Source organism: Orcinus orca, chromosome 17, assembly GCF_937001465.1.
Source record: "Orcinus orca chromosome 17, mOrcOrc1.1, whole genome shotgun sequence".
NCBI classification, from domain to species: Eukaryota; Metazoa; Chordata; class Mammalia; order Artiodactyla; family Delphinidae; genus Orcinus; species Orcinus orca.
In genome coordinates, this window is record NC_064575.1 from 39,184,052 (window position 1) to 39,195,116 (window position 11,065).

The 11,065-nt window shown below is 40.8% G+C and overlaps 1 protein-coding gene across 2 annotated transcripts; it reads right to left on the minus strand.

Moving 5' to 3' along the window:
- Positions 1-96: 96 nt before the first annotated feature.
- Positions 97-4,575, minus strand: LOC125961799 (UDP-N-acetylglucosamine--peptide N-acetylglucosaminyltransferase 110 kDa subunit-like). Of its 2 annotated transcripts, XR_007472801.1 has the most exons (2): positions 1,124-4,575; positions 97-389 (listed from the first exon to the last, which is right to left on the minus strand). XR_007472801.1 is itself a non-coding variant. In XM_049700820.1 (1 exon), exon 1 carries the CDS (start codon positions 4,519-4,521, stop codon positions 1,381-1,383), a length of 3,141 nt encoding a protein of 1,046 aa, XP_049556777.1. In that variant the 5' UTR covers positions 4,522-4,575; the 3' UTR covers positions 723-1,380. The 2 variants fall into 2 exon arrangements, 1 of the variants encoding a protein (XP_049556777.1); XM_049700820.1 differs by lacking the exon at positions 97-389 and having other exon boundaries at positions 723-4,575.
- Positions 4,576-11,065: the final 6,490 nt, after the last annotated feature.

Below are 11,065 nucleotides of genomic sequence, written 5' to 3' on the forward strand. Positions count from 1 at the left end.
CTAAGCCTCAAGCCCTCGATCCTTTGTTGAAATACAATAATTTCATTCCTATGGTTTTCAATACCAAAAACTCAACCTCCAGGAGGGCTAAAGTCTAATTTGTACTCCAAACCGAGTAGCAGTGCAGTTCGCTACTACTGAGACTGAATCCATAAAGACTTCAAGACCACGTCCAGAAGACAAGTTATTATATATAATACCCTAGAAGGTCTGAAACATAATTATCATATACATAGCTGGTCCTTCAGAGCTTTTTACCTATAACATGTTTTTTGATGAAAGTTATTTAATGTACTGGAGATAACTGTGACTTACTGATCAAATATTTGAATACTTATACTTACCTGGGATTTCATTTCTGCTGAAAGAAAAAGGAAGAACAGGACTCACTAAAACAAACAAACAAACATTAGAAATGAAAGTAAAAATCTTAACACACACTATCACTTTTGGAAGCAGCATAGAGGGGCAGCCAACGGTAAAACACTGGTGAAACAGGTCAAAACTCTAGGCCAAAAATCCATTATTATTATCATCAGTGACAGTACCACAACTGTGCCCTTCAGAATTAATAATCGCTCCTAAGAATCTTCATTTGGCACCAGATGATGCGGTTAAGAGAAACACTCTGGGAGGTTTTGAATCAGACTTGGTTTTTTGTTAGCCAAGTTACAGGAGAATTTTTAAAGTGGGGGGAAGGGAAGAAGGAAACGGACCAGGAAAAGAATTTAAGCCATCATCTATAAACCAACAAAGCACTGATAGTTCCAAACATTATGTCAGACACTAAAATGACTGATATAGGCTCAAGTGGTTTATAAAACCTATAAAAAGACTACACCAGCAAAGTCCCCATTTATCTGTAGAGTTCAGAAACTAAAACAAGGAATATTTTAGCTTAAAAGCTTATCTCAAGAGAATCATACACACTTCACATGAATACAAATACCCAAAACCAAACATTTTTAAAAGCTCCAATACCCAAAATATAAAGAAAAATATTAATTCAGAAGACTCGATCAATCCATGATAATCACAAAACGGCTGGGCAATCTCTATCTCCCCTCCACACTAACCATCCATCCCATGGAAGACCAAGGGAGATCAGACCTTCCAGACTTACCTTCCAGACCTTCCAGACACCTGGCTGCTGCAAAATTCTATGGAGACTCCTTGTGGAACAGCAGTTTCCCATCTCTTGTGTCTCTCCCTATCGTGATCATGATCATGCAGGAAGCAAGTCTGGCTGTGCTATTTCTTATCATTGACTGTCACCCATCTGCAGCATGGTATTGTACAGATAAGGAAAAAGTAGTTCCCTTTCCCCCAGAAGGTTGAGGCTCAGGTACAGGGTAATTCTCCTGTGCACACAGTCATTATTTAGGCCGACTCAGTGACTTCAACAGGCTTAATCATGTGATCAGGTTTGTTGCCAGCTGCGTAATGCTCCCACATCTGTAGATAGAGCCGCTCTAGGTCCATTGTGTATTGTTTGGTGTTGAACAGAGGGCTAGATGTTCTCTGCTTCCAGACTTTGCCACGAATTTTCTTCAGGTATTCTAGATCAGTTCCCAGTTTCACAGCTATGTCTTCATATTCTTGTCTATTTTGAGCAATAAGCTCAAGACAGCCTAAACAAGTGAGCTGGGAAGCTGCAACTCGGGAAGCAAGAGTCTCTCCTGGCATAGTCACCACGGGTGTCCCTGACCAAAGGACATCCATCCCTGTGGTGTGTCCATTACAGAGTGGAGTGTCCAAGCAGACATCAGCCAGCTGGCCTCTCCGAACATGTTCCTCTTTAGGAGCAACAGGTGAAAAAATGATACGCTTCTGGGGAAGGCCCATATTTTGTGCATACTGTTGAATATTAGGTTCTCCTACTGCTGGAAAACGCAACAGCCACAGTACACTATTGGGAACACGCTTCAGAATATTTGCCCACATCTGCAAAGTAGATGGGTCAATTTTATATAACTGATTGAAGTTACAGTACACAATGGCATCTTCCGGTAACCCGTACTGAGAACGTGTGGTTACAATAATGGTACGGGGAACCTCCTCTCCAGTGGCAGCCTTAATGTTGATCTGGGTAGTTGCCAGTCCATTGCTAAGACTGAATCCATTAATTGTTACCTGAATTTGTCCTCTGTTAATCATTTCAATAACTGCCTCTGCAATAGTATTCATAGGAATGACAGGCATATTAAGAGCCGTATTACTGCTGTCTGCGTTGTCTCCTCCATCAGGACATTTCATCTTGACAATCTGCACATCTGGGAGACTATCAAGAAATGCTTTGAGGTCGATGCCATTCAGCACAATCCGATTGTCATAAATGTGCCCATTGGACTTAAAATCGATGACTGCCTTCTTCTTCAGGTGAGGGAACATATTAGCATGATCACCAATAAAGAAAGTATGGGGCATATAAGCCAGTTTCTCAGAATACTGCTCAGCAACTTCAGCAGGTGAAGTTTCCTGATCAGTGATGATATAATCCATGAAAAGCACGCCACTGGTCCCAGGGTAGCCCAGCCACATTGCCTGAATAGGAGCTGGCCTGAGAGCAAAGAGTTCATTTCGAGCACCCCTGGTATAACCATTCATATTTACAAGGATGTGTATACCATCTTGATGGATGCGATCAGCTGCTTTCCCATTGCATGGAATCTGAGAAAGATCAATGAAATGATGGGCTTCTGCCATCACCTTCGCTCGGAAGTTTGTGCCATCATCTGGGCTCAGGGCATAACAGAATACCTCAAATTTATCAGGATTGTGCATGCCTGGAATAGACTGCATAAGATGAGAAGTAGGATGATTCCCAAAGTCAGAACTCACGTATCCTACACGCAGTCGACCATCACTGAGCTTCAAGTCTTTTGGATGTTCGTACGGTGGTTTATGAAGGACACTGACCTCATCCAAGCAGAGGTTCCCATGGCTCTCAGCAATAGCCTTCCTGAAGCCATGAGAAAGAGGATAGAGCATACTATGATGAGGCTGCACAGAAGGCAACCTATTCTTCTCCAGCTGGTCAGCCACAATGCTGACCAACTTCTTCATTCGCTCATCATAGTCTGTCCAATCACAGACAATCTGCAGGCAATGAGCCAAATCACAATAAGCGTCAGGAAAATCAGGTTCAAGCTTCAGAGCAGTGCGATAAGAAGCAATTGCTTCTGGAATATTCCCTGAATACTTGTGGATGGAAGCCAGATTGCTGTGGGCATCCGCAAGTGCAGGGTTAATCTGAATGGCACGAGTATAACACTGCAAGGCTCCCTGAACATCCTGCATCTCCTTTAGAGTGTTTCCCATGTTACAATAGGCATCAGCAAAGGTAGGACTGATTCGAACAGCCTCCTTATAATGCATCAGAGCTTCCTGCAGTTTTCCCTGCTGCTGCAATACACTTGCTAAATTTGAATGGGCAACAGCAAACTCTGGGAAGACTTCTAATGCTTTACAATACAAGCGAACTGCCTCTTCAATGTTTCCCTGGTCTCCTTTGATATTGGCTAGGTTATTCAGAGAGTCTGCATGGGTGGGACACAGCCGCAGAGCTGTATTATAACACTCTTCTGCTTCGGCAACACTGCCCTTCTCTTCCAGAGCGTTGGCTAGGTTGCAGTAAGCATCAGGGAAATGTGGTTGCAATTCAATAGCTCGCCTGCAGGTGTCTATTGCCAGATCTATCAGGCCTTGCTCATAGTATACACAAGCCAGGTTGGCATGTACCACTGCATGATTTGGGCTCAAGCTTAGGGCACAAAGGTAAGCTGCCACAGCTCTGTCAAAAATCCGTGCCTCTTTCAAGACATTTCCTAAATTGATATAAGCATCCAGAAAATTGGGGTCAAGGGTGACAGCCTTTTCAAAGTGATGAATTGCAAGCCAAATCTCCCCTTGTGCATTGAAAACACAGCCAAGATTACTCCAAGCTACTGCAAAGTTCGGTTGCATCTCCATTGCTTTCAAATAACATGCCTTGGCTCCTTCCAAGCGACCCAGGGCTTTGAGCAGGTTCCCCAGGTCACTGCGAACACAGTACAAATCAGGATTGCACTGAAGAGCAGAGACGTAAGCTTGTACTGCCCCTTCCATGTCGCCTGCTGCTACCAAAGCGGCTGCCAGGTTAATATAACCATCGATGAAATCTGGTTTGAGATGCAATGCATGCCGGTAATGCTCAATTGCTTCCTGCAACTGCCCTCTTTCCTTGTACACATTCCCCAAATTCGAATAGGCTTCTGCCAGAAGAGGGTTCTGTTTAATTGCCAGAGTACTAAAGTGGGCAGATCTGTCCAGCCTTCGACACTGGAAGTGTAGAGATGAAAGTAATAAAAGTACTCCAGTATTGTCTGGCTCTTGTCTCCACAGCTGCATGCAGTGTCTCTCAGCTGCCTCAAAATCTCCTGCCTGATACTCTCGATGTGCCAACTCAGCTAACCCTTGGAAGGAAAGCATACGTTTCGTTGGTTCTGTGCTGTCGGCCACGTTGCCCACAGAAGACGCCATCTGGAGCTTCTGGAGAGAGTGAGAAAAGGGGGTAATTGAGTCCCGCTGCCGCCACTACTGGCAAGAATATTTCTAGAGGTAGCAAGTACGAGGGCAGCAGCCGTACCACTGCTTTGACAGGCTTAAGCGGCGGCGACAGTTACAGGCACCGAACCTTAGGAACTCTGGTTGGTCGTCTAACTCTCACGCTCTTGAAATCTTAATTCTTAACCCTGCCCTCTTCCACCATTTTTCTCCTAATCAGGGAATAAAAATTACCTATACACTTGCCTTAGAAGAAATCAAAAGTCAGTAGTCCAAACACTTTTCAAAATTTTGATTTCTGCCCAGTTGGAAAGGAAATACATGATTGACTTTACTTCATCATTCATATAGTCAATGTGGAAAACATTAGGGCCGTGAATTTCAATACAGTAAGATCAGAAAATTTTAAATTGGCCTTCCCAAACCACTAATAAGTAACCGATGTTGTATATAATGCTAAAATCTTAGAGACTGAGTTTGATATTTTAAAAGTTCTGAAAGGATTAGCTAATTTCTCCTCATCATATTTCTCATGCCTCAAACCTGAGTATTACATTTTTAAAAATAAATTTATTTATCTTTATTTATTTATTTTTATTTTGGCTGCGTTGGGTCTTCAATGCTGCGTGCAGACTTTCTCTAGTTGCGGCGAGCGGGGGCTACTCTTTGTTGCGGTGCCTGGGCTTCTCATCACAGCAGCTTCTATTGTTGTTCCACAACTCTATGGGTTCCTTTTTAGGTCCTATGAAGAACCCTAGAAATTAGTTCATGGAATTATAAGTTTTTGCAAAATTGTCAAAAGTGAGATATTTTAACTTCCATCAGGTAAGACCAGCGTCTCTTTCTTTGCCAATTTTCCTTCTATCATATTCCGTTATGTTGGATCATATTGGAATGGCCACAGGCTTTTTTGAAATCTGGCTAAGGAGATTTTCTTTTTTCTGTGGTACGCGGGCCTCTCACTGTTGTGGCCTCTCCCGTTGTGGAGCACAGGCTCTGGACGCACAGGCTCAGCGGCCATGGCTCACGGGCCTAGCCGCTCCGCGGCACGTGGGATCTTCCCGGACCGGGACACGAACCCGTGTCCCCTGCGTCGGCAGGTGGACTCTCAACCACTGCGCCACCAGGGAAGCCCTAAGGAGATGTTTTAAGTGAGGCTATTATGTGATTTTCAGACACCGCCATATGTAATTGACTATATACTATCCCATTACAGGAATAACTTCCAGTACTCATACTGACTACTCTACTGACTTAACCTAGCACAAGACACAGAAGCATAAGGACAAAAACCACCTTACAATATAGCCATGTCTTGCACTTCACAGCTCTCAAAGCATGTGCGTTTGAAGAAGAAAAAAAGAACTGAAAAGTACAAAACCAGAAGCTATTCTGTGGAAAATTATTTCAATCATCAGGCATGTGAAAGATAAGTCAAAGATTCAGTTCTCATCAATGCTTAGTCAAAACGGAAATTTTCTTCTGTCAAGGATATACTCCAGGGGCTTCCCTGATGGCGCAGTGGTTAAGAAGCCACCTGCCAATGCAGGGGACAAGGGTTCGATCCCACGGAGCAACTAAGCCGGTGTGCCACAACTACGGAACCTGCGCTCTAGAGCCCGTGAGCCACGACTATTGAGCCTGCAAGCCACAACTACCGAAGCCTCCGTGCCTAGCGCCCGTGCTCTGCAACAAGAGAAGCCACCGCAATGAGAAGCCTGTGCACCGCAACAAAGAGTAGCCCCCAGTCCCTGCAAGTAGAGAAAGCCTGCACACAGCAACGAAGACCCAACACAGCCAAAAATGAATGAATGAATGAATGAATGAATATACTCCATCAACAATGTGTGTAATGGAATGGTGTGAATGAGTATTTTATCAGAATCCCTGTAATGCACAAACCTATAGCAGTACTGAAATCAGTAATGCATTTATAATAGTAAATACTTATGAGGAAGTAATCCATAGAGGTTTTCTCCAAGTTAACAATGAAAATTAATGTGACATTATCAATAATAAATTGTGAAGCTGAAATAAACTTTTCTAAACTATTAATAACTAGAAGCAAATTCTAATCAACCATGTTACAAGAAATCTATGTCTAAAAACTACAAAGTTTATTTCTTAAAATTTTATTTCGAAAATACATAAACTGTCATATGAGGAGGCAGTTAAAGAATATATAGCTAAAAGAGTGGGGGAAAAGCTTTATAGAGACACATCTGGCAGTAGTTCATTTTTAAATGTCATTTTTCTAGATTTTGTGACACCTATAGTATTGATATTTGAAAGCATTTAAAAAATTGTAATTTGAAGATTTGCTACTTCCAGGTAGAATAAAATATTTTGAAGCAAAACAACGTTTCCACTGAGAAAAACAAAAAAAGCCAAATAAAATAGCCAGCATTCAATCAAAAAGTTCTAGACAAACCAAGAGATAGAATCATATGGCTAAAATTCTAAGAAAAGAGCAGATAATACAAAAATATTTATATAAGATATTGTGTATCTTTATCAGGAAAAGTCTTTATCAAGAAAAGACTTTAAAATCATCAGAATTAATATTATATTTTATTTATTTGTATATTATATTTATATAGAGATATTTATATATTTATATAAAGAACTTAAAGATAAAGCCCTAGTTAAGGCAGTGACAATAGCAGTAGCAGTGGGAGTGAAAAGAAATGGTTATATTCAAGCATACTTTGTCAGGAAAAGTCCAAGATCAAATGTCTGACTGCATACATGGGATGGATAGACGGAGTGGGAAAAATCAAAGTTAACTATAGAGGTTCTAGTGAAGATGGGGTTGCCGTCACCCAACCCAAGGGGCTGCGATCATCCCCAAGGTCTAGGAGACTCAAAGGGAAGGTCATGGTCAGAGGCAAAGTTAATTGGTGGGAAAATAAGACTCCCAGTCTCTCCATCTCCTTATACCAGTTTTTTTTTTTAACATCTTTATTGGAGTATAATTGCTTTACAATGGTGTGTTAGTTTCTGCTTTATAACAAAGTAAATCAGTTATACATATGTCCCCATATCTCCTCCCTCTTGCATCTCCCTCTCTCCCACCCTCCCTATCCCACCCCTCTAGGTGGTCACAAAGCACCGAGCGCATCTCCCTGTGCTATGCGGCTGCTTCCCACTAGCTATCTATTCCTTATACCAGTTTTGTTTTTCTGCTCATATACGTAGCAGCATTTCATTCAAGGGGAAAGTCATTGATCTGACTGGTCAAATTAAACAACATAGTTCACGGCACATTTACAATGCTTAGTTCCTCCACAATTTGGAAAGTCACATTCACAATTTCCCTCTTCCTACGCCGTGGAACACATTGGCCATTCCTCCAAAGTTTCCACTCCACAGAGTGGACCAGAGATGACGTGAGCCCAGAACTGAGAGCTTGGCATGAGACGGTGTCAGCCCCACGTAGAGCTCTGGCATAAGTTATAACCCATCGCAGCTCTACAGAGAGCTCTGCATGGAATCCTGGGAGTAAACTCAGCCATAATAATGTGATTCTGTTTTTCATTTGCTTTTCTTCCTTGCTTAACTTTCCCTGGCCACTCTGACAAACAAACTTTCAGGCATTCCTGGGCCACTCACTAACTTTATTCCATTTAATCTCATCCAGATTCCCAAGAAAATTACTAACTATAAGGAGGGATATTTGGAACATGGTGAGTTTTAGATGCCTGAAATATACAGGTCATTGAATCCAGTTAAGTAGCAAATTATCTGGATCTCAAATATGCCAGTAGAATAGCAGACTAAGCTCAATTTAATGTACTCTTACTGGAGACACATGTAAATTCTGGGTCAATTTTGAAAAAGTTAAAAGCACATAGCTGAGATTAAAAGAAAGAAAGGAACACCTGCATGTTTCAGAAAGTAACAGAGAAATTAAATCCAGAGAAAGAAGAGCGGACTGATGTCTGTGGGTTCCGTTCCTTAGTATAGGCCTTATGTAAATAGGGGCTGGAGCAAGAAATCTAACATTACCTTGTGGCCAGGAATTTATAGACTCAGGATGGAACAATATTGAGAAGTTGGTACAGATATCCTACAGAAATTTCATGAGGAACTGCTTAGTCCATTAAGAGGGCCAAGGGCGGTGGTGAGGAAGATTGATATCTCTTGAAAACCTTCAGGTACAGAAAACAGCAACACCTCTGAAAAGTAGGCCTCTCCTTTCCAGCGTTGTGATGGCCAGGTTGTCACTAACCTGTAAGGCCCTGTATGAATCAGAAACTGCAAGGAGAGTAATTCAAAGAAAAACAGATGCAGGATGGGTGTGGCAATAAATCCTAGGACCCTATCAGAAACAAAATTAAAACCACTCTAAAGGGAAATTTTAACAAACCAGGGCAGATAGTATCCTAACCAGAACAGAATAATAATTCTGAGGAAGTTACTTTAGTTATTTAAGTAATATTCAATGCATTTCCATGGCCAGGCCCTTTTGAAGAATTCTAAAACATATACAAACAATTCGTTTACATCTTCTATATCCCACCATCCAGAGCAAAATTCACTTAAGTACTGTACTGGTGGAAATTGGGCAGCACTATGGAGACAATAAAAAGGTGTTTACCATCAAAAAACGTCAAGGTAAGAAAGATAATGTCTAATTTTTAATTATCCTGTGGTTTACTGAAATCTTTTGGAAACCCAAAATAGAGAAAACCTAGGAGGCAATGAAGACTTAAATCTTTAGAGATTTATCAACTCATCTATAAAAGCTTTATTAATCTCTTCTTTTAATACCATTCCTGAGAGGTATAAATGTGTCCAGTGATAGGGTTGAAGAAGCCTGAGAGAATTTCAATTGTTTACTATTCTTGGTCAGCTATTAAGACCTTTCAGGAGCATCTTGATTTTCATGGCATCATCCAACAAAAAGCAGGATATTTTACAGAAAGTCCTGGTCCACTTTTTGGCTTGCTTTTGTGTTTATGTTTTTGGTTTTCTCACACTGGGCGGTACATTAGGCTACCTATTGCACACTCCCTCATTCATGCATGCATTCATTCAAACAATATTTACTGAGTTGAGATATTTAATTAACACCCAATAAATGATGTTTAGATGAATGAATGCGCTTTTTATCAAAGTAAGTGTAAGTACTGAGAAAAATTACAGAATGTATGATCCCAGCCCCACAAAAGCGTATAATTGTGTTGAGGATATAACATATGCTGGTGAAATAACTAATATATCATATTGGACAGTTTCTAAGTTCAAAAATGAGTTTTTGTAAATAATCAGAGCCTAAGGAGGACAAAGAAGGGACAGTTCATTATGGGTTGAATCTATCAATAAATGTACATTTCAGATGAGATTTGAGATTGACCTTAAAGAAAGAAGAGGACTTAGATATATGAACAGAGAACAAAAAAGGCATGGTGATAGCATGTGCATAGATAGTGTGGCCAATATTTATGTTCTTCATTAAAGACAGTCAGAGATAACCCAAATGTAACTGTTTCCATGGGTCCATTCTCAGTACCCAAACAAAACGGCAAATCCTATCTTAGTAAAACTAATGAAAAACACAGTCTTTAACGAAGACATTGTGAAGGAAAGGGGGAGAGAAAGGCTTGCGTCCCACACCACACAACAAAACTTATTTAATTATTTGTTTCATTTTCTCCCTCTGAAAATTTCCTCTCCCCCTCTCTGTACATCTCTCTTCTCCCACATCTGGCCACACTCTACCAGCCACCTTTCCAGATCTTTCCAGAACTCTCCATCCTAGTTTCATTATGCCACAAGTTGAACATCTCACAGGTCTCCAGGATGCATCCTCATCACTTATTCCACAAAGACAAACAAAGGACACTTCTCAGGATCAAGTTTCTTGGAAGGAAGAGGTCATGAGGAGTGATTATAAATAACGTAAGGTGGAGAGCAGTGACTTAAAATACCATTTTTCCTCTTAGAATGTGAATACAGGGAACTTTGGGAAACTAGAAAATCTAGAAAGGATTCATTGATAATTGTTTATTTTCAATGAATAAAATAAAATGTAATAATACGGCTAAACTGTGACAGATTAACTTTTTCAAAAGTTGCTTTCACACACCTTCACTATTGGGATGTTTGATAAACACATCTTTCTTCTTTATTTGCAGATACTGGCACCAAACTTTCAAACAATAAGAACCTTCCCATAAGTCCCTTGCCAGGCAAGATTAAGGTATAACAATCCAAACAGATTTTTGAAGAAGATAACTGGTTGAAAGCACAGGAAAAGAGCTGGGTTGCTCTTTTTCAACGGTCACATGATGAGTAATGTGGGAATTGGTTTACAAAGTCTCTCTCCATGAGGGGCTAAGGTTAAGATTAGAACTTCTGAGGCCAGAAGAGCAAAATAACTACAACAACACACATATTTTCAAGAGCCGCCCTTTGGATGTGAGGGATTGATTTTTCCCACGCTTTTTTCAGCAACCCAACTGGTGTCTTTATTAAATGACCTAAGGGAATACAGTGTGGCCAAGAAGGTTTAGAT